Source organism: Triturus cristatus, chromosome 4_1 (assembly GCF_964204655.1).
Source record: "Triturus cristatus chromosome 4_1, aTriCri1.1, whole genome shotgun sequence".
Lineage (NCBI taxonomy): Eukaryota > Metazoa > Chordata > Amphibia > Caudata > Salamandridae > Triturus > Triturus cristatus.
Window position 1 is genome coordinate 883,596,290 of NC_140585.1, and position 27,343 is coordinate 883,623,632.

Below are 27,343 nucleotides of genomic sequence, written 5' to 3' on the forward strand. Positions count from 1 at the left end.
TAAACGAACAGGCCCTGCTGGAATTGAAGCCCACCACCCACAGCTACGCAGCAGCACTGAAAGATATCATGAACGCGTCAACATGCTCGAAGACCGGCTAATAGATGCGGAAGGCCGCTCACGTCGCAACAACATACGTGTGTTCGGCCCTCCAGAAGGAGAGGAAGGACAAGACCCGATTGCATACATTGAAGGCTGGATACGGGAACTCCTCCAAGAAGACTCACGGTCACCAAAATTTGTAGTGGCGAGAGCACACTGTGTACCGGCCCACCAACCACCTCCGGGAGCCAAACCAAGACCACTGCTTTTCAAGCTACTTATCTACAGAGAGACAGTGCTCTCAGAAACACGCAAGCTTGCAGAAATCAAGATACAAAACCAACAGGTCATGCTGTTCCCGCATTACACGATGTAAGTACAGAGACGCCGATGATTATTCACAAAAATCAAACAACAACTTCGGACATTAGACATTCGCTATTCCCAGATGTTCTTAGCCAGACAAAGAGTAGTCACAAAATGTCCAGCACGATTTCTCGACACACCCTCCGAAGTCTGGGACTGGCTAGAGGAATCAAGACAGCTAATGGGGCCCAGTCCACACGCAGAATTACAAACACCACGCCGAAACAAGAGGAGTCGCCATCGTGGCGGAGTAGGGAGCCCCAGGCAGGCAAGAACACCGGCAGCAACACCCGGCATAGAGCAAAGAATGATGGAGCGTCAAGAAGGTCTCCATGTAGCCGCAGCGATCATATCCACCTCGCAACCTTCGGTGCCACACACACACTCAGCTCGCTCCCGGAGCTCCACAGACCCCTCACTGGCGCGGTCCGAAGATCAAGACTCCATACAGTTGCCAGACATCACACCAATGACTGTGTACCCAACACAAGAGAAAAATTACCAAAATACAATTTAGAAAAGGCTAGCACAAGCGCCCAGCGTTCCTAATAGTCATTGCTAGATTAATGCACTCCATATTATAACATGCTTTCCTCACAAAATTAGCTACACTCTCGGCGTAAACCTAAGAGATACAGGGATTCATTAACTAATCCTACTCAGAATCGAGGTGAACCCCAATGCACACAAGCTCATAGCATGCTACCCTGAATCCAGTCATCCCTAGCATGACAGTTGGCACTGTTTGGCCCCACAGTTTAGACGAGCATCAACTGTGATTTTGCCCTTATAGAGTTACGCACAAATCAGTTACACCCCCAATTTCTGTTATGACTACCTCGCTACTGGAAACCCCACTAGGCAACCTGGCCACTGATAGCACCCTCAGCTTCCCCTGCACAGGGAGAACCTGAAAGGCCACTGTTTAGGGGCCACCTGGGATATTCGGAAACAACTGAACTAAGGACTCAGTTGAATAGAATGACAGCTGCTGGGGCAAGAGACAATTCAGTCAGCGGGTGATAAAAACACAAGAAAGTTAGATGCATTAAAAGCTGAGCAAAAAGACCTGTAAGAATGGCTTCGCTGCCATATCTATGCAGCACACTCAGCACGCACTCACGCCACTGCCAACTGCGCAGGTAAAATGCTGGCATGGCTGTTGCATCAAGAACAGACGCTCCACCCCATAGGAGCCCTACGTACTGAGACAAGACAACTAGCATACATGCAACACGAAATACACAACACAATGACACGACACTATACCAAGCTGTACCGATCTGCGACACCACAAGACGAGAGGTCGCTCTCAACGTTCTTAGAGTCGGTACACTTACCAGAAACAACAATAGAGCAAAGAGAACTATGGGATGCCCAAATGACACCTGAAGAAATTAGAAGTACAGTCATGGCTCTGGCCAATGGGAAAACACCTGGTCCAAACGGATTCCCAGATGAACTTTACAAAGCATATGCCACAACACTTGTTCCCCACTTACACACGCTAAAAACAGAGGCATTAAAGACACAGAGACTCCTTCCATCCATGAGGGAAGCAAAACTGGTGTCCTTTCCCGAATTGGACAAAGACCCTACAGACTTGGGATTATACAGACCACTGGCACTCCTCAACGTCGACTATAAAATATTAGCGAAGCTACTGGCTGACAGGCTCACACAGGTGGTACCCTCTCAGGTACACGCAGACCAGAACGGATTTGTGCCTTCCAGGAGCACCTCATTGAATCTGAGGCGCTTCTTTAGAATCGCCACTTACTCGCAAACCCACTGGCCACACGCTGGATGTCTGATATTAGGCCTGGAGAAAGCTTTTGATTCGCTAGAATGGGGGTTCCTCTTTGCGGCACTAGAGAAATATAAACTGGGGGACTACTTCCTGAACATGGCCAGACTGCTTTATGACGCACTAACGATACGAGTAAAAACAGGCCCTTATATATCAGACCCGATAAACGTGCGCAGAGGGACCAGACAGGGATGCCCTCTCTCCCGCTGCTCCTCACACTAGCTATCAAGACACTAGCAGAGGTACCAAAATCTGAAATGGGTGGGGGCATCACATTAGGAGATGGCGCGCACACCATACCATAACACGCAGATGATCTCCTGTTCTATATAAAAGACGTCCACCACACTGCCCAACAATTGGCACACACGCTAGATAGATTTACCATCATATTAGGGCTGAAGATAAACATCTGTAAGTCTGGCCTGTACTCAAATCAAAACTGCTTTATTCGGTGACAACAAGGCAAGCACCATAAAAGCATACAAACACACACACATATATATATATATATATATATATATATATATATATATATATATAAAAAAAAGAAAAATACATTCTGATTAATATTCGTGTACAATAATTAATTCTTATAAAAAAATATGTACAGACTTGGACTTCGTGGCGCGAATATACGGTAAAATAACTAGTCAATTTTTCAGAGTTCTATAAAAAGGCAATCAATCACAATTTCATACGATAAAGTGCAAATGCAAACAATGCAAGAATATACAGTTGGGGAGAAATGTTAATCATCTTCTTTTTCATACAGCAAAGCATCCAAAAGTGCATAGTCTTTTCTTTTTCTAATTGATTGTTGTGTGAAGCGGATTACAGAGCTAATAATTTTCATTGTATCCAAGCTACATATAAAGTTAAACGCATCCTTATAGTTAAAAAGCATATTTTTTTAAAAGAGCGGTTTCAATACAGTTTTTCGAATATTCATATAAAAAGGGCAAAAGAGAATAAAATGCAAGGTGGACTGTCAAGTTTTACCATCACACGGGCAGGGTGGCAAAATTCTCTGCCATTTCTCTGTTGCTTGAGAAGGCAATTAAATAGTGTAGGGTGTTCATCCTTAACCTTGTCAAATAAAATCTATGCTGTACATTCTGCACCAAAATAAGGTATAGCTGGGTATCTCATGTATGGACGTTCACAGTATGCTGCCACTGACTGTTTTTTCATAGCCATCCTATCCCTATCATATTCTATGGCAGTGATATACAGGGGTGTGGAATTTATTAAAATATCTACTTGTCCATGGGGCAGGTTGCTTCATAAATCTACTTGTCCTGTAACAAAATCCACTTGTCCCTTTAGTGCCATGTTGTGCGGCGACAAATTATGGCAGCAATCTCTGATTATGCCAGGGCTCATACCATAGTAGTGTTTAAATACTAGCAACCCCTTTATGTTGCTACGTTTCTGCAGATCTACATACTGGGACTGAAGGTAGTGGTAAACAATAGTTCCAGGGTTGGAGTGTCCTTCTGAGTCTGTGCAAACCTACTAACTTGCATGTTTTAAAGGTTTTCAACAACTCTTCTCTAATCTTTTCCAATACTGAGAAATGTTGGAAATTTACTCCTGACAATGGCAGAAGTAATCTTTCTTCCAGAGTTGGGAAAAAAATGGTTGGAGGGAAAATAAACTTGCAAACACTCAGGTTTTTGCATGAGCAAATCTACACATGCATATTTGCGCATGCTAAAACGCAGTTCACAAATATTTTCTAGGAGTACTATCTCTTGCCCTACTGCTGTAAATTTGTGTGAATTCACGAAAGCCATATTGCTGCCCTTAATGCAAGGACATCAGTGGCAGCTGGTGTTAAGGGGCGAAAGGGGCTTTGCCCCACTAGCTTCGGGACTAGGATCCGATGGGGAGGAGATAAGAGAATGTGTACACAATGTAGCAGCTCCCTTCCTAGAAAAAAAATGGAATTTGTATTCAACACGATGCAGTGAGCACTTCATTTGATTCAAATGAAGTGCTCACTGCTTCGTGTGAATACAAATTACGTTTTTTTTTTTTTAGGAAGGGAAGAGGTCACGTCAGAGACCTCCTGCGCATGTACTGGGCGAGGACTATTGCTCGCCCTCAATGCACAATCTAGAAGTGATGTCCGCATGAAGGGAGTGCCCAGAAAAAGCAGAAAATGGTTGGTTTTCAATAGGGCGCATATACTGTCGCCCAGGCGATATTAGTGAATGGTAAGGGGCAGGGCTAGTGTGTGAGTGAGAGAGTAGTGGGTGGCAACAATTGGAGCACCCATTGCCTTCGCGGTACTTTTAGGCCTCCTGGTTGGATAATAGAAGCTGGGGGCGTGGGCTGTGGAAGAGTTGGCTGCGCAGCTCTGATTCCGGCATAATCGGCATGCAGGCATCAGGTGTGCTGTATTCCTGTTGGCTGTGTTTGATCAGGACGGACTTGCTGTGAACCCGACTGGCGATCCGGTAAGTATAATATTTGAGATAAAATCATGTTATGAAGATCGTTATATATATGACGGATAGGGCCTTATTTGCATGCATACGCATATAGAAACAAAACCCTGTAAATGTGGTGTGGTGTACAGTTTGTGTCTCCTAAACATAAACTGTGTGATGGCTGTAACGCAAGGTAAGCTTTTATGCTCCAAGCCTCCCCTTTAAAAAAAAAAATCACATTGCTACCTCTGTTGAGTTAAACATGGTCTGAAAGAATTATGAACTTGCTTTTAACTAGGGCTTCCTATTACATATTTTAAAGTTCTCGAGGGCACAGCAGCTGCGAGATTTCTGCGGATAAGTCATACAATTCTGATAGCGTTAAAAGTCCGGCAGTATGTGTGAAGGGCATTGGTGCACATGCATGGCCTCTTGGCGCTGTGTAATATATCTCGGGCTACTTCATTTTCTGTGCTGAATTCAAATTCGGGACGAGAACAATCCGTGCATAGTGTGTATATTGCTCAGATTTTCAGCAGGAAAAGATAGGTAAACGGCCACAGGTACGAGGTCGGGAGGTAAACTGCCACAGGTACGAGGTCGGGACTGGTGCAAGGTACAGCAGAGAGGTACTGAGCAGCAACAAGTACAAAGAGAAAGCGGCAGGGACAGTGAGACATACGGAAAAAGAGAGACGCAAGGCTGGATGAGACAGGCGTACAAGCAAGGGCACTAGTTCTGTTCTTGCTACTTTGCATCCCTTCACTTCCCTGCATGAGATCCATATCTCCTATTTTCCTGCATGCCCGCCCTCCCACTCACAAACCTCACCAGCCGCCCCTGAAGGACATATACCAAGGATGCACTTTTGAGACTTTCTTTAATAATTGGACCCCTAATTTGGTCTGGCGTTAACATGACCGTTTGTGTTTATTAAAATTCTCTCTCTCGCTCCCTGTATCGGCTGGCTTTACGGTGGGGGACAGCATTCTGCTCTTTCACAAGGAGCATATCTGCACACAAATTAGTTTTATTCAGTGCCAGTAACTAATGTGGCAGTGTGTGCTTTTTTGAGACCAAAAACAATTTTTGCTTTAGCCAATGTTTGTTATAATGGTGAGGGTCCACCAGCTCACACATCAATAAGGTTTTACAAAAACCCTACCAAAACAAGTCACGCATTGCCAAAACTAAAAAGCTGACCACCAATTCAGACCTATTGGCTTTGCCAATGCTTGTTTGTTTTTATGTTTTCCAAAATCTTATTGAAACTGGTTACACTGATTTTCTAATATGAATATTTTGGGGAAATACAAGCATGCATCAACACATTTTACTAAATGATGCTGCAAAGAAATGGTACTTGAAATTTTACTGTAGTTTATCAAAACAAAATGTTTCCTGCTTTTATTTTTTAGTAACGTTTTGTATTGAAAGCAAAGAATCATTAATCTTGCTTTCAAGCTTCTGCAAATATTTGCATCTAATCAGAGCGCATTCTGGGAGCATTATGCATAGCCTTATATTGCTAAACTTTGAAACCATTTGTACACATTTTTATACTGGAACCACTGTCAGTAGTGCAGTCAGAACTTACATTTACTGAGAGCGCTCACCTTAATAATAAAAGGCTTTCAATTAATGAACCATAAATACAAGTTTGAACAGCATTAACATATGCACACAAATATTAACTTAACTGCAGGCAGTGCCCTTCCCTGATCCTTAATGGGGTACTGCAAACTGGCAGCCGAAGGGTTTGTGCTGCTGGGGGTTGGGCCTGCTTGTCCCAAGGACAAAATGCACATTAAAACTTGTTGCCCTTGACCCCAAACAATATGTCCTGGGCGTCAGGCTATAGGAATTCCACATACCTGGATATATTTTAGTTTCAAGTCGCTTTTGCTATGTTCCTGTACACTAAAGGGGTTATTTGTATTTACTTCACATTTTGTTAAAAGTTTAAAAATTTGACAAAGCCATGGTATTTTCATATCATGGTCTAAGGCTAGGCAGTCTGTGATTAGATCTCTGGAAAATTGTGTTTCTTCTTTGGTCCATATACAGTGCCAGAAGGTGAAAGCAGCTATATTCAGGGAATCACTTAAATATGGCACACATAGTTCTTTTTGTACAATCATATTTGCTGTTGCGCTAGGGACTGCCAATAATCTTTTTAGAAACTTATTTTCATTAGCTTGGAGGGTTATCATATTTGCTCTCCTCCATATTGTGGCTCCTCCATATTGTGACTCCGTAGTTAACAGCTGGGACTCACTTAATCCTATATAAATTTAAAATTTCACGTAAAGGTTTGTTCCCATGTTTTGCCGCAAATCTAAAAATTCCCTCAGTTGTCTTTGAAAATTTCATTTTACATAATTCAAAGTGTGGATTCCAAGAGCCTTTGTTACAGAATAACAACCCCAAATATAAAAAAGTCGGAACTCTATTTATAAAAACTCCTCCCACATGATGCGGTCTACACTTTTGTCTCTTGCCTCCACATGACATTACAAATGTTTTTTTTAAATTCAGCTGTAAATCTATGTTGGTCATATATTGGGCAAAGTTTTCTATTAGACATTGTAAGCCATTTGCAGTTCTGGACATTAGGACAGCATCGTCCGCATATAATAAAACAGGGGTGGGACGTATTCCAACTTTTGGGGCATCTACTACCAGTTTTTGTAAAAACGAGTCCACGTTGTTTATGTACAGGGAAAATAATAAGGGATCCAGTACGCATCCCTATCTGATACTTCACTTTACCGCGAAGTTAGGCGTGCATTCTCCTAATTTTCCATATCGTACCCTTGACATTAAATAAGCATAAATTTGTGATAAAAATAAAATTATTTCTATAGGCGCACCAAGCACTCTCAGAGTTTGCCATACTTTTTGGTGATTAACTAAATCGAAGGCACTGGTCAGGTCTACGAAACATGAGTGTGCCCTCCTTAGCTAGTGTATACTTCCCAATTAACAGGTCTAAATTTAAACATTGCTCTACCGTCCCAATACCCCTTCTGAAACCATACTGTGCCTCTGTTAGTATGTTTTCGTTGGCCCAGGCTTCAAGCCTTTCTGGCGTGATTCGGCCCACAATCTTTGACGAAGAGTCCAGAAGGGATATTGGGCGGTAGCAGTTTGCCTATTCCCTGTTCCCTTTCTTAAAGATCGGTACAGTAATACTTTCGACCCATGTAACTGGTAAGGCTCCTCCCAAAACAGCATTAAAAACTGTCACTAATATTGGTGTCCAAAAATCCAAATTGTGCTTAAAAACATCTATCGGCACCCCATCTGGACCAGCAGCTTTCCCGCTTGCACTTTTTTGAAGTGCAAGTTTAACTTCCTCTGGGGTGATTGATGTTGTTTTAACTGACTTTGTCTTTATACATTTTCCAATCTATGGGGTTTATGTCTTCTGGGTTAAAAATGCTCTTAAAATGTGTCACCCAATCATCAGGTGGTACTACGGTATCAATCCCTACTGCATTTTTATCTTTAAAATATGGATGATTGATTGTCTTCCAGAAGAGGACTTGGTCTTTCAACTCTGCCACCTGATTTCATTTCTCCAAGACCTCTTCGCGGATCTCCCTTTTTCTTGCTTCCAGTGTCTTTTTATAGTCTTTCCTGGCGGCGCTAATATTTTTGGGGTCTCTAGGTATTTGAGCACAAGTTTCAATTCTCCATTTATCCTTGTACATTCATGGTTAAACCATCTATATTTTGGGCTGTTCAATTTTTTCCTTCTTTTGGATATTAAATCGACCGGAAATTGTTTTGGTAATATTAGAAAAGGCTGTTATAACAGCTGTTTGAGTAGAGGAACCATCCAGACAGATATTGAAATCTGTTTGCGTTTTCCCTTTAAGGGTTTCCATAAATAGGGATGGATTGACACCTGTCCATTTTATTGAGTCACTGTTATTACCTTGGGTGTCAATGTCCACATCTGCGTTCTTGCCCCAATGTTTTGTTGGTAAGTTCACCTTCAGTGTCAAACTTAGGGAGTGATGGTCACTAAAAATACTAATATTTATAAAGACTTCCTTGACCAAGTCATTACCGTTTGTTGATATTATTACATGGTCAATATTTGATGATGACCTGGTCCCCACAAAAGGTATGCATATTATTTTCACCATCTGAAGTTATTGGTTCTAAAATTATTAAATCATGTTTGTGTATTACATTATTGATGGCTTCCCCATATCCGTCATGATTAAAATGTGGGATCTTGTCGCCAAAAAGGTCACAGTACCCACATGGTTCACCAGCTTCCAAATCGCATGTAACACAATTAAAATCCCCTGCCCAAATTAAAACATAGGACCCCACAATTCCCTTCATAAAACGGTCCAAATCCTTCTCTAGTAAATCGATTACAGTGCTCCTTGAGTTATCAAAAACATTATTATAAAAGTTTATTATAACTAAGATCTGATTTTCCTTAAGGTGTAGTTGTAAAAACTGGTAATGTGGTGATCCCGTAAAGGTTTTCCTAACAGTCAGGGGAGAGGCAACGGGAATTAATGTAGCCAGACCTTCCTTCGCCCTTCCCTTTCTAGATGGTGTTGCACCTGTGCAAATGCTTTGGTACCCATTTATACAAAAGGATTTAGGGCACCAAGTTTCTTGTAATAATACAACCCCATAACCCTCCAATGTGTTTTGCCAGTTGGCGTCATTGATCTTATTTTTGATGCCGGCTATGTTCCATGTCATAATTTTTAAGGTGTTACAAAATCAGCTATCAACGGGTTATCGGGGTTGTCGCTATGATCATGTTCCAGTGCAACCTCTATCTCGGTGTCACGGTATTCAGTTAAAATAGCCTTTATTGCGTTTATTCTAGGATTACCATTTCTCATATTTATACTTATGGTACCATGGTAATCAATTCCCTCAACAGTAAGGGGATTACACAAATTCAACTCAGTCTCTTTGGCCTCCCCTAAAAATAACTGATGCAGGGAGGGAGTTACGCGGTCCTGATTTTCCTGTATGTTTGGCTGATATTTGTCCCACTGTGTTGGCTCGATTCCCAATGTATTCCTAGGGTCTACTTTAAATCCCACAATTTGAGACCCCTGTAATCTGTCAGGTGTCGGTGACCTGTTACTTATAGTAGTGGCAAAAAAGGATAGGGACCCTCTATTAAATTTAATGGTACTACCTGTACATTGTCGCTGGTGGAAGAGACTGTTGGGGATTTGCTCGCACATTTGTTGGGGTAATTCAGTTGTACCGGCTGTAGTCAATCGCATGCTTCTAAATCAGAAAGAGGGGTAAATCTATTTTCACAATTTAGATTATAGATTAGGGGTGAACCTCTTGGAACCACCCAGGTATTGTCTCCCCGGAATCAGACCTGATTGGATAGTCCCTGGTAATTTTAGGGGGGGTGGCCTATAAAAGAAACCCAGTGGTAGACCTATGATGTTATTAGGGTTTTTATCAGGGTCGATGTTCAAAATATCCAATAAGAATTTTACAATTTGACCATTATTAAAATTTGAGACCACACAGTCTCCCTCCTTTTCCTTTCTTGTGGGCCCTATCCAGGTAACTCTCCTGGCCATAATCAGGTGACTTTTTATTGCTCCGTCCCAAACTCCCGCCCCCCTCAGCTTTTTGTCCACCCAGTGCATAGCTTTAGTAATTAATTGGACTGTAGATTCAGCCTGGCCCTCCCTCAATAATGGCACATTACCCAGTACCACCACCAAGGGGGCAGCTGCCGGTAGAAGGTGCAGGGTCAGGGTCTGGATGCCAGTCCTTTTTTTACTTCGGTCGGATCTTTCAATCTTCCTGCTGGCTCCAAAACTTCCTAGTCTTGGCGGCATTGTGCCCTGTCCAATTTGTACATTGGCAGTATTGGTCGCTGAGGTATTATTTAAATCATCCATATTACTTGGGCTGTTAGCAACAATTGGGCTCGGTGTATCTTGGGCAAATTCACCAGATGTATCGGCCAGGATGTTGGGATCTTCCATATTCTTAGCTGGGTTGGAATCAGAAGGGGGTGCCAGGCTTTGGAGTGCAGGCTTCGTTCTTTTAGATACTATTGGATTTACTTTGGGCGTCCGTTCACTCATCTCTTGGTTAAATCATTCAGGGATCTAGGCATTGTCATTAACATTTGACTGGAATAGAGACCTATTTTTGATTAGTAGCGCCTCTGTAGTGCGAAAATGTGTTTTGGTTTGCGATACGAGGCCGTTTAACTTATCTTCTATGTGAGCCAGTCTCAAGATGATTGGCTTTAACATAGTGAACAGCAAGGTTTCCAACCTCTGCCATGACGCTTCATCTTGGGGTAGATAGGCTGCTTGGTGGGTATCGGTGTTTGATATATCCGTAGCATTTAGGGCTCTTTTGGTTGTAACATCCCCCCCTTTTTTAGACTGTTTAGCAAGTTTTACAGGTTTGGGTCTTGTGGACTCTCGCCCCTCTTCCTCTTTACGACAGGCTCAGAAATAATTTCTGGGCTTCTGGTTTTGGGCAGTCTTAGAACCCTGGTGGATGATCTTTGAGTAGTGCCAATTGGCTCTGGCTCTATTGCAGGTTCACAGGGTATCGGGCCATGAGCTATATCGGGAGCTATTTCGGCAACTACATCCAGAGAAGTTTCACTTATTAGGTCAATGCTGGGACCACAATCCTAAGGGATTAGGGCGGTCATGCCCCCTAGTGAAGGTCTTTTATAAACTAAAGGTTCCAAGGATAGTCGTCGCTCCGCCCTCACAATTTCATGTTCAAGTGGACCTAATCAAAAATTGGTCAAGAGTCCCCACGATAGGGAGGAGGAGCCTAGCGCGCAACCAAGATGGCCGCGTAGGTGCGAGGCTCCCGAGGACCCTCGCGACCTCCTGAATTAATCCTGGCGATATCCTGTCCTTGTTGAGGGGACTGTGTCGGTGAACCCGAGCTGAGGCGCCGCCCGTTCTTTGGGCTCGAATCGGACCACGAATACCGGTGGGAGCATCGATTGAAGGTTGCGGCCTTCTCCTCGCCGGCCCCCCGGATTGGAGTAGTGGGGCGATCCGGGGACGAAGTGAATAACAACGGCGAGCGGGGCTGAGCGACTCGCATACCCCGCACTTTCACTTTCGCTTTTGCGCCCTCCTTGCCTCAGGCGGGGTCGGGCTGCGGAGCGGGGTGCGGTGGTGTTGCCTTGTCCAGGTGCCCGGCTGACCCGCCGGCGGTGGGGTGACCCGCTGCCCGGTGGTCGCACCCGTCCCCCCCCCTGACACCCGTGATTTGGTGTGGCGGCCCGTTTTGGAGATCTTGGCACGACGGTGTAAGGGCCAGCATGGCCACCAAACAAGATGGCGACCGGGCGAAGATGAAGACAACCCGCCGTGGCACGGCGCACCAGGCCAATAGTATGGATCGCTATACGCTCCAAAAGGGTTCTCCGGAGACAGCGCGGTCGTCCCTGGTGGGCCCGACGGAGGCACCTGCCCAACCGGTAGATCTGACCCTCCGGGACGTCATGGGCGCCATCGCAGAGATGAAGGCCTCGGTGGACCAGCGTTTCGATACCTTGGCGCAAAAAATTGACTCTGTCCTGGTGGATGTGGGCCTTGTGAGGGCAGACTTGTCAAAAACGAACGACCGAGTTGACTCCCTGGCCCACACCACAACGAGCCTCACGACGGACGTGGTGGCCCTCCAGAAGGAGGTGCGCCGGCTTGGCCAGGCGAGCGCCCTGATGGACCGGCGACTGGAGGACTCCGAGGGTCGGGCCCGGAGGAACAATGTTCGCATTATTGGTGTGCCGGAGGGCCGAGAGGCGGAGGCGGCGGATCTCTTTGTGGAAGAATTGATCCTGACTCATCTCCAGCCCCGGGGGCTGAGTAAGCTGTTTGCGGTGGAGCGTGCCCACCGGGTCCCTGGGGGCCGCCCTAAGACCGGTGCCCCGCCGCGGCCTATTATTGCCCGAATTTTTAATTTCCGGGACAGAGACGCCATCCTTCAGACCTCCAGGCAACAGGGACCGGTCAGGCTGGACAACATGGATGTACACTTCTACCCAGACTTTACTCCGACGGTCCAGAAGCAGCGACAGAGCTTTCTCGGTATCAAGCGTCGCCTAAGGGACTTAAACCTCAAGTACTCAATGCTCTTTCCGGCTAAGCTGAGGGTGGAGGTGGATGGCCATACGCACTTCTTCGACCGGCCCGAGGCGGCTGGGGACTGGTTAGATACTTTGCCTGGAGATCGGGGTGGGGGGGGCGCGGCTGGCGGGGAGGGCCCGCCGGATCAGAATTGAGGGGTGACTGTATAGGCCTTGCTCGGGATATTACTCCTTTACCATATATTGCTTTCGTATGTTCCCCTCCCATGGAGGTCGGGTGGGGTCTGCTGGGGGCTTCCCTCCTCCTCTGGGGGACTAGTTAGTACTTAGCTACGGGGCGACAGGCACACTGCACTTTGGGGGGGCTGTCTGGGCTCATGCAGGGGTGCAGGGAGGGGGGAGTTCTGTTGGGACCGGGGGGTGGGGGGGTGTGTTGTTTGTTAACACCGCGAGGCAAACCCGCAACTGTTTTGTTGTTTTTTAAGATGCTCGGTGGGGGGCGACCGATTGTTTTGACGTATCATGGGGGGTAGGGATTTGATTGTGTTGTCATGGAATGTCAACGGCCTGGGGGATAGGATTAAACGTGGTGTGGTCCTGCAGTATTTAAAACGTATTTCACCAGATGTTGTCTTCTTGCAGGAGACACACCTTATTGGTAACACCTTCAATGCAATGAATCGGCGGGGATATCGTTTAGCGGCCCACTCCGGCTTCACTTCGGGCTCGCGGGGGGTGGGTATTATGGTCAAGAACTCGCTCCCGTTGGAGATTGACGAGGTGCGCCATGATGAGAGGGGACGCTACACTGTTCTGGTGGGACGAATGGAGGGTAGAGTGTTCATCTTCATATCAGTGTACGTCCCGCCTGGGTTACAAGCCACTACATTTGCGGACCTGGGGCGCCTCCTTCTGGACCTTCCGGGTGGCCTGTTGGTGGTTGGAGGGGACTTTAACGCGGTTGCCTCTGGGTCTATGGATCGCCATCCCCCTAGGGACCTCCCCCGGGCACAGGCGTGGCTGCCCGGCCTTTTAGACACGCTGGGCCTGGTGGATTGCTGGCGCTTAAAGCATCCCGTATTGCAACAGTACACCTTCCACTCGGGGGCCCATGGTAGCCTCTCGCGGCTTGATTACATCCTTGTCCCGGCGGCCCATGCAGGGAGGGTGGGGGAGGTGCGCCATTTGGCACGGGGTATCTCAGACCACTCCCCATTGTTGTTGCATTTCGATGTCTTCCCGAGGGGGGATGGCAGAGTGGCCCCGATCAATGCATGGTATTTGCGCGACCCCACCATTCGTGCCGACTTGATCAAATCCTTACAGCGCTATTTCGATGAGAATGTGGGGTCGGTCCCGTCTGCCATCTCCCTGTGGGAGGCTTTCAAGGTGGTTCTTAGAGGGGAGGCCCTCTCCTTTATTTCCAATGCCCGGCGGCGCGAGCGGGAGGAGGTGACCCGGGTTGAGGCCGAGATTGCAGAACTGGAGGGTGACCTGGGGAGCGGGGTAACAGACGCCAAGTTGCATGTTTTGCATTTAAAGCAGGCGGCCTATCGGGCCCTCGTCACGGAGGCGGCCAGGGGCCTCAGTAGAGAGCAGCAGGGGCGATTGTATGATGTGGGGGACAAGGCTGGCAAATTGATTGCGTGGTTAGACAAGAGGGAGAGAGCGAGCCGCGTGGTGCCTTTGATTGAGAGCGTGGATGGTGTGTGCGTCACTGAGCCGGACGCCATTGTCTCCTGCTTCGCGGATTATTTCCGCGAGGTCTACTCCCCGGTTTCTCCCTGCTCGGAGGAAGATTCCCAGGCCTTGCTTCGGGACATCGCACTGCCCTCCCTTACGGTGGAGGACAGGGATTCGCTGGACGCCCCTCCCACCTCGGACGAAATTGCCTCGGCTATTCGCTCGGTTGCATCCGGCAAGGCCATGGGCCCCAATGGTATTCCCATTGAGCTATACAAGTTGCGCCCGGATGTGTTGGCGCCCCACCTGCGCGCGATGTTCCTTGCGGCCCACTCGCGGGGCTCCCTCCCGCCGGACCAGCGTCTGGCTACAATTGTGGTGATCCCCAAGGAGGGGAGGCCCCGTGAACGGGTCACATCCTACCGGCCGATTTCGCTTTTGAACGCGGAGCCCAAAATCCTCGCCAAGGTGTTGGCCAACCGGTTGGTTGGCGTGGTGGGCGACTTGGTCCACCAAGACCAATCGGGCTTTATACCACACCGCAACACGGCGCTTAATCTGCGGCGCTTGCACGGGGTGCTCGCGCGTGTCCCATTTGTGCGGGAGCCGGCCATCTTGGCGTCCTTGGACGCCACCATGGCGTTTGATACGCTCGAATGGCCATATATTTGGGCGATGCTGGCGAAGTTTGGGTTCGGCCCGGGTTTCGTCAGCTGGGTCAAATTGCTCTATTCGGGCCCGCTGGCGCAGGTGGTGGTGAATGGGCGAGTATCTGCCCCATTCGCGCTGGGGCGGGGCACGCGACAGGGTTGTCCCCTGTCGCCTCTCCTGTTCGCCCTGGCCATGGAGCCCCTGGCGGAATGGCTGCGGTGGCATCCTTCTATCCGTGGTCTCCGCTGGACCCCCGAGCATGAGGACCGCGTGTCTCTCTATGCTGACGATATCCTCTTGTATCTTGCCTCCCCGCGCAAGTCACTGATCGTCCTGGTTGATGTTTTGCGTTCCTTCGGTCGCAACTCAGGCCTGGTCATCAACTGGGCGAAATCCTGTGTCTATGTGCTCTCCGGGGAGGCCCCGGTCCTGCCACGGGACTGTCCGATCCAGATTGCCTCCCAGGGGTTCCGGTACCTGGGTATATATATCACTCTCGACCCGGAGGCCCGCTATGAGCGGAACTTGCTGCCCCCCCTCCAGCGTCTGAGGGAGGACGTGGTGCGCTGGCGGCGTCTGCCGCTCTCGCCGCTCGGCCGAGCGGCCTTATTTAAAATGATGTCCCTGCCGCGCCTCCTCTACGCCCTCCAGAATACCATGGACTTGGTCCCAGCACGCTACTTTCGCGAGGTGGAGGGCCTCCAGCGGCGCCTGTTCTGGGATGGGAGGCCGCGTATTGCTCTGGCTAAATTGACGCTCCCGTGGTATGACGGAGGAGTCGCCCTCCCGGACATCAAACGGTATTACTGGGCCTCCCAACTAGCTGCAATTAATCATGGCCTTTACGGGCCCGCCTTGAACCCGGCATTCGAGATGGACCGGACGCTTCTGCCCGGTGGCGATTATAATCGAGCGCTCTACTCTGGCACGCCCGACTCCCGTTTGACGGGACCGACGCGTGTCATGGTGCGTGTCTGGCACGCGGCTAATGCAGCTATGGGGTGGAAGGACCGTTTGACCCGAGCGTCTCCGCTGTATGCATCTGAGAGGTTGGGCTCCCTGTGGACGTCGAAGGGCTTCGAGAAGTGGGACACGATCGGAATCAGCACGGTAGGAGATCTCTGGACGAGGGGGGGATTCAAAACTTTTGAGACGCTGCAGGCGGAGTTTCAGCTGCAGGGCGGTGAGTACTTTCGGTACCTACAGGTCCGCCATGCGCTGGGCTCCGTCTTCACGGATGTTGCATCTATCCCGGAGTCTTCCCCCCTGGAGGACAGAGTGCTAGATGGCCATGTCCCGGACAGCACGATCTCCCTCATATATAAAAAACTGATTAACGATAGATCGTGTCTGCTGACTAGTCTCCGCGAGGCCTGGGTTGCCGACGGGCTGGAGCTGGACGACGAGGATTGGATTTCCGCGGTGGCCTCTCCGAAAGAGGTGGCCATCCCGGCTCGCCTTCGTTTCGTCCAGCTCAAGATCCTTCACCGGGTCTACGTGACGGGGCCAAGGCTTTTACGTATGGGTTTTGCCGGTGATGGAATGTGTAAGCGTGGCTGTGGTGCGTTGGCAACTTTCATGCATATATTGTGGGAGTGCCCGAAGGTGGAGCGATTCTGGCGTGGTGTGCATGAGGTTCTACGAATGGTTACGCGGGTCACGCTGCTGCCTGAAGCGAGGAGATGCTTGCTGAATGTCTGGGAACCAAATGACTACTCGGTACCGCAGACGCGGTGGGTGACTCTGGGATACATGATAGCCAAGCGTGATATTGCCCAATTGTGGGGATCCCAGAGGCCCCCTGCGGTGTCGGCCTGGAAGGAGCATATGGATTGGTGTATGTTTCGTGAAAAGGTGGTGTATGTGGCGAGGGGTAAACCTGGGGCGTGGATGAAACTTTGGGGCCCCTGGAACGCCTACCGCGGGGGTATTTGTGAGCCGCCGCTGCTACCGGCGGTCTCGCCGGCTCCGTCTCCCTAGATGGCGCCCCTCCCTTGGCCGCGGGCGCGCGGTCCCCCAGTCCCTGATCTACTCCCGTCCCCCTCCTCGGAATTTTGCTGCTGGTGTGGATCCCCCACTTATGGAGCACGTGTTGTCACTTTGGATCGAGGGTTGCCTTGCGGTTGTGGTTTGTTTATGTTGTTTTGTATTGAGAAAATGGAACCGTACTGTGGGCATGGAGCTTGGAGACCTGCACCATTGATCACTCCTGTTTTCCTACTGTGCACCGCTGAGAAAATTTTTTTTCTTTTTGCTGTATGTATGTAATATGTTTTTGATGCTCTAGCGGCCGGCCGGGTGGTTGTAGGCCCATACCTGTAACTTCTATAAACTGCAATAAACGGTTTCAAAAAAAAAAAAAAAAAAAAAAAAAAAGAGTCCCCACGATACTCCCAGCTGACTGCATGCCTTTCCCCTTCCCCTCACGCTTGCTCATCTTGATATTTTATAATTGAGCAAACGCAATATTAAACGAGGACTCTCAGTCGTTGGTACAATGGATCATGAGGTAGAGAGAATAGTATAATAAAGCAGCCGTCCACAGTACCTTCTTTTGATGTGCCTCTCAAGGGGGGGGCCACAGCCCAGCCCAGTCTCCTCCGGCCTTTGACGGGCCCGCCCTTGGCCCGGGCTTGTCCCGCGCTGCGGGAGCCCGCAGCCGCTTAAATGCGCCGGCTGGCGCGCGGAAAGCGTGCAAGGGCCTCCAGGCGCAGGGGCTGCTGGGGTTTGTAGTCCGGTCCCCCGGTGGCAGCAAAAAAAGTGCGCTGTGCTTTTTTTGGGGGGGGGGGGGAGGGGGGAGGTAACGACCCCCGTAGGGCTCCTGATCCTGCCATATAAAGTGCTCAGTGGAAAAGGGTCTCGCAGGTAAGGGCTACCTCACGGGGCTCACAAGGGGCGCTTCACTGTTCCTCCGCTGCTAGGTGGCTTGGAGTGCTACGGGTCTGCAGGCGTGGAGGTACACCACTCCCACGATCTCCAGCGGCGTCAAAGGGGCCGGGGGGGTCCAACAGTCCAAACCGCTCCCCCACTGCACGTGTGGCCCCGCTACTGCAGCTGTGGTCAAGGCCGAGGAACGAGGTTTTTTTTTTTTTTGGTCTCAGCAACGCAGGGAAATTCTCTTCTGCACACTGCCTCTGCTGGTCACTCAATATATTCTGCAGATGAAAGGCTGAGGAACGAGGTTCTTTTTTTTTTATTGGTCTCAGCAACGCAGGGAAATTCTCTTCTGCACACTGCCTCTGCTGGTCACTCAATATATTCTGCAGATGAAAGGCTGCGGAACAAGGTTCTTTTTGTTTTGTTTTTGGTCTCAGCAACGCAGGAAAATTCTCTTCTGCACACTGCCTCTGCTGGTAACTCAATATATTCTGCAGATGAAAGGCTGAGGAACGAGGTTCTTTTTTTTTTTGGTCTCAGCAACGCATGGAAACATTCTTCTGCACACTGCCTCTGCTGGTCATTCAATATATTCACTAAAATGCCCGTGAATCCAACTGCCACACCTGTGTTCACCTTGATTAGTATGGCTCACAGGTCTGTACTCCTTTAGCAAACATGATGTGGACCAGGGTTACGCACTAAACGGAGAACAGGTCAAATGGTGTGCAGACACATTCCGCTATCTCAGGATACGCATATACCGTAACCCGACAGACCTACTAGATGGAAACCTAGGCAAAGTTCTAACCGCAGTTAGATCCCAGATAGCTTTTTGGAAGACTCTACCGCTGTCAGTAGTGGGAAGGGTGGCTCTGACAAAGAAGGTAATCCTTCTCCGATTCCTATATTTCACGAACCTCCCACTATACGTCCCCCCTGCCTATTTCCGCCCCTTAGAGAATCTGATCAAAGATTTTATATGGGGAAACTCTAGACGTCATGTAGCAATTAAAAAGCTTTATCTGCAGGTGGACCAAGGAGGCCTAGCGGCCCCGAATCTGCAGCAAAACTATCTGGCTGCTCACCTGCAGTGGGTGGCCAGGTGGATGGCAGACAGACACAGAAACGACACAGCAACCAAACAACCACCCTTAAAGCTTTCAGACCTGAGGAGGCTCTTCCACCCCTGTGCTAAAACCAAACCTCCAGACTCATTACTACATACATATATGCCCAGCAGGCCAGCCCAGCACTTACTGCTGCTTACTGAGCTTAACCTGTTAATTGCCACAAGTGGCATGATACATTTTGTCTGTGCTTTACTAAAGCTTGCGAAGACATTTTCCACGATAGTACCTGCCCCCCCCCCCCCCCCCCCAAAAAAAAAACCCAGATAATCTGCTTTTTCTGTTGCGGGGTGAGGTTTGTAGCCCACACACCATAGTAAGGAATTTCCTAGAACTAAACTACGTTTTAATAGAAATGCACCTATTTTGTGGTATAAGTATTCACCTGGTGAGCAATGAATTTAATCACATAAATTGAAGAAAATGTATTTCATATTCCACGTTTCTTTAGGACACCTTTATGCTTTATAATATGAGTTATTGGTTTTAAGCACTCACTGCTCAGAGAATCCGTGATCTGCAATCCATAGGTTCATATCCCAACATGGCCATCTCTGCCTTCCATCCTTCCAGAGTCAATAGCATGCGTATCAAGTTGTCAAATATCTGAATGTAGACAGGCGAAGAGGCAGCAGAGACAGGAAGCAGTAAGTAGAAAAGGAATTGACGATTAACTCATGACTCAGTTACGGCCCGGGTGGCCCAGCAAAGGATGTTGGGAAACAGTGTCCGTGTCTACTCACCACACGGATTAAGCCTCCTTTGCATGAATCACAAAGGTCTCTAACTGGCTTCTGCCCTGCGTGATAATATCTTTTCATATGCTTCAGGAATACTCAAATCTGTTCGTCACACGAGAAATCCTTAAATTAATCCCAAGCAATGGCCAACGGTGCACTTTACGGATGTTCAAAATCAGGGAACTGACTGACTAGATAGAGGCTTCGAATCCAATCCTAAACCTCTATACATGTTTCGGAGGCCAACAGCCGACACCTCCAGCCAATGGGCATGCCAACAGCATTCTTAACCAATCGCAGGGCACCTCGGTTTTTCCACGGCGAATAGAATATGGTTACTGGATTAGTAGTGACACAAGAACACCCGCTTTGAGATAATGTAATTGGCGTATTTACGCGTGCATGAAAAAGTGCCCGTAAATAAAGTTACCTGATTTTGGTCTCAAATAATAGACAGTCCCGGTAAGTTTACTAAAAACGCAAATATTTTTTTCGAATAGTTTTAGGAGTTTATTTTCTTCGGCTAATAAATCAATTCTCATGGAAAGATATATAACTTGCCTAATTTGAGAAAGAGTAAATATAGGTATAATGAACTACAGTACACTACTTTTTTTATTGTTTTTTTCTGTTTGGGGCTGGCGTCGATTCGGAACTTGAGAATCCCACCGCAGCGCGCGCATAGATAGAAGAAGGGCGCTGGAGCGAATCAAACACTATGGCGTCGACCGTCGCCTGGCAACGGCTCTCGAACTGTCAGGGGCGCGCAGAGTCTCGCAGCAGTCCTGAGTACCAGCCGCCAGGACTGGCTGAGCCGGCACACCTGGCCAATCGCATCGGGGTTTACTGTAAGTTGTATGCAGAGGAGAGACCAGAGTGAACAGAGTTGGTCAAAAAAATCACCATGTCTGGCAAAAGAAACATCGGAGACCCAGAGGTGAGACAAGACGGAGAGATAGAAACAGCACGAGTAGGGCCCTGCTGGGAACTACGGGGGACGTCTAGAATGTGGTCAGAAGGCGAGGTGTGGGGGAAGTTTCAGGTTCAGAGGCGAGATCGGGATGAATTTGGCAATGGCAGATAGTCGTGTACAGGTTTGAGTTGCAGCAGAAAAGGAATATAAACTAACGGGTGTTCAGTTCAATGTTCTAGTAGTAGAGTGGAAAAGGGGTGTATTTCTTCGGGTAATAGTAGCAGAGGAGAAAGGATAGAGGGCCGTTTGAAAGATCTGCTACCGCCGTTTCAAATTATGTGTTTCATTTTTAGCCAGTTCTGTTTTCATAGCAACAGCACTTTGACTAATGAGATTTTCAGCTTTTGCTTACAATGCTTACATTGAAATAACAAGGTGCAGAATGCAACGTGCCTTTGGCTAAAACCCCAGGACTAAATAAAGGTTGCAAACGCCACTTGACAGCCAGTACCACCTTGTCCTTCTTCCTGGATACAGTCCTTACGCATGATACTTCTCCCTTCTGGCAGAACCAATTCCTTAGCTGAAAGCTCAAAAAAGTTCCCAGAAGATGGCCCCCGTTAGCCTAGAGCCACCACAAAAGAGAGGAACAAACTAATCGCTTCCTGTAATATACCACGCCAAATAGCACAAGAAAAACAGGAAATAGTCAACCACAATGCCCAGGTAGGAGGGTAGTATTCAGTACTGCATCCAGGAAGACCAGGGCTAGGAGTAATGAAGATTACCGGTAAGTAACCAGGGCATGAGTTATCCCACCGTCCAGGGGGAGAATGGCGTTAGAAAAGGATAGTTAAGTCGTAGGGCCAAAAAGTTACTTGCGTTGAAGGGGCTTGGGACAGCAAAGGGAATGTGAGAGAAGGTGACTTAGATTGTGGGAGGCCATAGGGAATATAAGGTGGCGTTGCTGTGTATATATCTATGTGGGATGCTCCACCTAGGTATGTCGAAGCATTCATCGTCCTTAACATTCAAGTTCCCTCCACATTCTAAATCTTATGAGGATAGACCTGAATGTGGGGGGTTGGATGCCGGCGGTCTGGTGCACTGTGGCCCAGATCATTACCTTGTTATGAATAAAACTAAAAGCGAATGTCATGTGGGCGCTTAGCACTAATGTAGAGAGCTGATCAGGACCATGCGAGTCCCATAGGATGTGGACCATTGTGGAAATAAAGAAAACCTCTGTTGGAAAAGATTCAAAATCAATACCATAAAGCTTTATTCAAAGGTATCATTACAGAAGGCAAACAAGTAGTTGGTCAGATTCAAATTGGCAACAATAATGCATCAAAATTGCAAGAGGTCATAATATAAGGAAATTAGCCAGAACCAAAATATAGTACAGCAAACAAGTAGCATAAATCTACTCAACTTGTATGTCGAGGGAAAGCCTAAGTATAAATCAGAGAACAGTCTGGACATAGAAACTGCTTGGTGTGATAGAAAGGGAAAAGCTAATGATAAATTCAGATAAGTGTCACATAGGGACTGCTCAGTTGCAAGTCAAAGAAAACTCTGACACACTTCCCTGAAAGGGCACATTTTATAGTTTCAAAAAGTGAAAAAGCACATACTCGACATGGTGTTAAGTGGGATCATATGGCTGTACTAACAAAGATATGTGACATGAAGCAATCAACATTGTATACATTGTGCTCTATTAAATGAGATACTTTAGAAAACACCTACATCATGAGTACATTTTGGACACCCTTTACACTACCAAGAAATGGAAATACTTTGCACTATTGAAGCCAACCAAACAAGCCATTTAGAAATGGAACGAGTACAGTTGTGGCCTGGGAAGCAGCAGTCCTTGAAAAACTTCTAATTTCATGGCACATCTCCCGGTAGGTAGCTTCCTTCTAGAGGAGCAGAAATTGACACATATAATATATTACAAGAAAGCAACTCAATAAAATGAATCAAATTTCGTTTATGTTATGAAAAGGCAAAACACAGAAGAGAAACATGCACATAGTACACTTAATCATGCAGTTTTAAAAGCCACATTTTCTTCTGCAACTTTAGAATTGATGTTAGTACAAGCAGGCTGAGGCACAGTAATTGGAATTTGTGGCCTAGTTTTTCTAACTTAAACACATTTAATAAACATTTTTGATAAAAACACTTTCACAGCTGTCTTATGTATTTCCTTTTGAATTGTTTACTGGAATATGGAGAGCTACACTTCAAAGTTGTAGCATAAAGGGTGTTATTTGACCAGCTGTTTGACTGATGAAAGACAGGTATTTTTTTAAAGCATGATGGGTGAGGGTGCGTTGAGGTATCGCAGGTGCAGCTTGGTTAAGAACTTTGTTTTAGAGAGTAAGAGACCCTATTGGCTTGACAGCAGATGGACATAAGGGGTTGAGGGTTGGAGACATTTGTTGAGTTGAGGCGTTTAAGACCGTTGTGTGTGCCCAAGTTGGGTGATTGGAAGTTGGAAGTTGACCTATATTTGATTTTAGAGGTGGGCCAGGGTTGATTTGAAAGTTGATTATCCTGACATGCAAGATTGGCTTGCTAGGCATGAGAGCTGGGTTTTGGTTGACCGGTGAGGAACCTAAGTTTAGGGAGTCGGGTGGTACGCCTATTTTAGTTTGAGCAGTAGGGTAACTAGATTAAGTTGAAAGCATCCAAATTGGATTGTGCAGCGGTTGTTCAGATGAAAGGTGGTAGACCCAGCTTGGGTTGAGGAGTGGGAGACCTTGGATGGCCATCTCACTACATCATCCTGAACACGATTTACATTCTAGGGCTTGTATGTGATAACCTAATACTTTCTGTGTGTTGTTATCTTGGTTCTCTTCTATTTAGCTAAACAGACCTGTGCACCTGATAGCAATTTTTTGTGTGGTTATTAGCTCAGAAATAAAAACAGTGGCCCCGATAACTGGAGTGAGGTGGACACACTAGCGTAGTGCAAAAACAAAAGTTGATGGACAGAATGCAGAACAATGTCATACATTCACCCCAGTACAGAGATCTGGGCCTAAATCCTTAGTTTTTTTTACTCATTATGCCTTTCCAGTTTGAGCCCAGCCATATTCAAATCAGTCTTGACCCGGTGCCTCATGGGAACAGTCCAGCCTGAATTGCCAAGCCAGGTCCTCCCTGGACTGGAAGCAAGCATCCTAGGACCGGTTTCAGGGTTTCACCCTTCTTCATCCAGGATAGCTTGATTCCAGTGGCATGGAGAGCACGGGAACCACATCTGGTCATACCCGTCCCACTCGGGGTGACAAATGCAAAAACAACAGTTGATGGACAGAATGCAGAACAATGTCATACATTCACCCCAGTACAGAGATCTGGGCCTAAATCCATCGTTTTTTTGCTCATCATGCCATTCCAGTTGGAACCCAGCCATATGCAAATCAGTCTTGACCCTGTGCCTCATGGGAACAGTCCAGCCCGAACTGCCAAGCCAGGTCCTCCCTGGATTGGAAACAAGCATCCTAGGACCGGTTTCGGGGTTTCACCCCTCTTCATCCAGGATAGCTTGATTCCAGTGGCTTTGAGAGCACGGGAACCACGTCTGGTCATACCCGTCCCACTCAGGGTGACAAATGCAAAAACAACAGTTGATGGACAGAATGCAGAACAATGTCATACATTCACCCCAGTACAGAGATCTGAGCCTAAATCCATCTCTGTAGTCCCACAGTAAATTCAAGCCTGGTTAGGTTTTTAGGTGATGGCCTAGATTACGTTTATGGACTTTAGCTCCACCTGTTCCTGTTTGAAAATCAGTACTCTATATGTACCACCATTCAGTTGTTGTGTTTTCTTTACCCCATCTCATATGTTAATTATGGAGGAGGCCTTGATTGGGTAGACTGATTGTTCTAATCAGAGGTGACTACAGGGTTGTTGAGCTGCCTTTTGCTGTCTACTGTCTTGATTCACTTCCTGCGATGTGAAATCAATGATGAGGCACTTCGTGACCACCTTGCCTTTTGCCACTAGGCTGTCACCTTTCAAACACAAGGACAGATGTCTGAGGATGATGGAAACAATATTAGAATGTTAGGAGCTCCGCTGAAAACAATGTAGTGGCTCAGGGCTAATAATGGCTGTTATTAGTCTTATGCTCCAACATTCAAATGTTTACCCTCAGTGGGTCAGATGTTCTGGTACCCTTATAGCTCATGTGGCTCAGGCTTTACCTGTTTCTCCCTGTTTAATTTATAACATTGTACCCCGAGTAAGTCAAATATTCTAAGCGCAGTCCTACCTGTGACTAGACCAGTCATAATGGCCCTCTCTCTCTCTCAATATAGACCATGCCTGTGGCTCAGACTTAAGTCAGCTAGAGGGTCTTTTAGATAGGGTATGGTCGGCAGACTATAAAAGTTACCTGTAAGGTAAAGGACGTGCACCCCTGCCCTGGGTTCTCCAGCTGCAGCGATATCTGGATTCTTGGTACCAATTTTTTTCCATCATGGGTAAACACAGATCAGAGAGCTGGGTGAGATGCACACTGGGGGAAGCGAGAGCAAGGTTCTCTTGTGCTCCTCAAAAGGCTTCTTTAATTCTGAAAAGGTCACCGGTCTGGGGGTCTGGGCACATCTCAGGAAGGAGAAGGGGCTGATAAGGGAATCATAAAGAACAGGGCTGGGGCCTTGGTATTCATTGTATAGGCATGTATCGGTGAGGCTCGCACCCAGGTGTGATCCTCTAGTTACTATCATGGCCTGTGTGTGGAGCAATCAAGTTTGGAGTCACTTCTGCTTTGACCGACTGCTTCCTGGACCGATAACTGTTCAGAGCAGTGGGCACTTGAGAGGAGGCAACCCTCTAATCATGAACGTCACATTCTCACATACTAAATCACGTGTGTCTGGAATTGGATTGTGAAAAGGGGAGCTTGTGCCTCCCAAAATCGTCAAACTGGAGCTGTACATTAGGGTGGAGAAGCTCATCGCTGACTTTTGTGATTCGGATCGGTGACTGAGATCTGCCAGTTTCCAAGCTGGGTGAGGGACATCGCCCATGAGAATCAAAATCTCTCTCCCTAGAGCCTAGAGAACCAGCATCTGCCTGCCTGCTTAGACCACAGGACCCTGTGAGGAGGAGGAGGATGGGAGTGACAGGAGGGAGCAAGGCCCAATGGGGATCCTGTTGAGTGGATCTCTGAAGCAGGGTTTGATATTCTGGATCCATGTTGCGGATTGCTGCACTGATCGGGCCATCTGATTTAGTGCTGCCATTCACGGCCCCCTTTGCCTAGTCGGTCCAATGATGAAGATAAGGGCCGTTGTCCTTGTACAGCGCTGTGACAAGGAAGAGGGTCGTCACCCCATATGTAGTGTTGTGACCCGAGTGAGCAGTAGAATGAAAGGTTTTGTTCATGACCCCTGTTGCCAAGAGTGGGGTAGTGTGTGCTAGAGCACCGTGGTGGTTGTGACCCGCAGGAGAAGAGTACAGATTCCATCAATAAAATCCAGAGGCACCTAAGACCAGCCGCCGAACTCAGGAAGACTTACCGCATGAGTGGAGGAGCACCATGGATGCCTTCCACCTTGCCGCAGCATCAAGACTTCTGTTTACTAGTGGGCCTCTGACACAGCTCCATATAAAAGTAAGATTGGTTTTTGGCACATCGAGCCCTGGGGAACTTGCTCTGACAACAAGCACTACTGCGCTGGGACACACTTACCTTTTAAAGAAATCATTGTGAAACGTCTAAGACTTATATTTTCTGGTGCGGTCTAACATGAATCGTCATTTCATGTGAATGGGAAAAAACACACCATCTTTGGATAAGGGAGGGACACTGAGGGACATACCCAGACAATGCTTGAGTGCCAGCCTTTTGGAGACTGTTCCTCAGGTCAGGACTTATAGTAGGTTGGACCCTGGGATATGAGGAATAAAAAGTCACAACCCCCCATTGTTGGCCCTAGAAGCTCATGCTTGCTCTGTGACCCTCTGAATGAGGTTCTGACATACAGTATTAAATCAATCTTGTTTGTGCATAGACATAATACTGAAGTTCATCGTGATTTCCTTTCTTGCATCCAGGCAATTTCTCAAGGTATCCACTTGATATGCTATAATTATTCCATACCACTTTCTAAATTACACATCACATCCTCCTAACTCCTAGAGATGGAAAGCTGCTAAATGCACTCGCTGGAAGAACTCATGTTTAACTTTTTCCACACATTCATTTTAAATAAATCCAAAGTTTCTCACCTTAAAGAATTTCAAAGACGGCCAAGTGGCCCTGTATCACATATGATACCTTGGGCTACTGATGCCTTTTTATCCGTTCGGCAGTTTGCATTCTAGGTGTTTTAGTGAAGTTTTACTAGACTTTTAACTCCCACCAAACAAAGTGATTGGGTGAAAGACTTGGACAGCGATTGAACTATGCACTATCAGGATTGATTTTTCTACAGACACATTCAATGATCAGATCCTCCCAAAGCAGAGAACCAATTTTTTAAAACATTGTCTACTGGTATTTCATGTTGGTGCGGATACATGCATGGGACAAGCATTAGAATGATAGTTGCTGGAATGT

The 27,343-nt window shown here is 47.3% G+C and overlaps 2 protein-coding genes across 8 annotated transcripts in view; one reads left to right on the forward strand and one right to left on the reverse strand.

The window, feature by feature from the left end:
* Positions 1–20,044, reverse strand: part of MEST (mesoderm specific transcript) — a 336,158-nt gene extending 316,114 nt beyond the window's left edge. The window contains exons 1-2 of one of the 4 annotated variants that reach the window (XM_085653609.1): positions 19,836–20,037; positions 19,591–19,698 (exon numbers count right to left, since the gene is read on the reverse strand). Coding sequence is in view for 1 of the 4 variants with exons in the window: in XM_085653607.1 (XP_085509733.1) it covers positions 19,836–19,913 (78 nt within the window). In the remaining 3 variants the exon portion in view is untranslated. Of the gene's footprint in view, positions 1–19,590 lie in introns of all 4 variants that reach the window. The other 3 variants (XR_014981372.1, XM_085653607.1, XM_085653608.1) reach the window with 3 other exon arrangements.
* The window catches only part of CEP41 (centrosomal protein 41), a 295,708-nt gene that overhangs the window by 145,457 nt on the left and 122,908 nt on the right, over positions 1–27,343 (forward strand). The window contains exon 1 of one of the 4 annotated variants that reach the window (XM_085653606.1): positions 20,273–20,294. The exons of 1 other annotated variant lie outside the window; for it this stretch is intronic. Coding sequence is in view for 1 of the 3 variants with exons in the window: in XM_085653603.1 (XP_085509729.1) it covers positions 20,737–20,769 (33 nt within the window). In the remaining 2 variants the exon portion in view is untranslated. Of the gene's footprint in view, positions 1–20,272; positions 20,295–20,588; positions 20,770–27,343 lie in introns of those variants that run through there. 2 more of the 4 variants (XM_085653603.1, XM_085653605.1) reach the window with 2 other exon arrangements.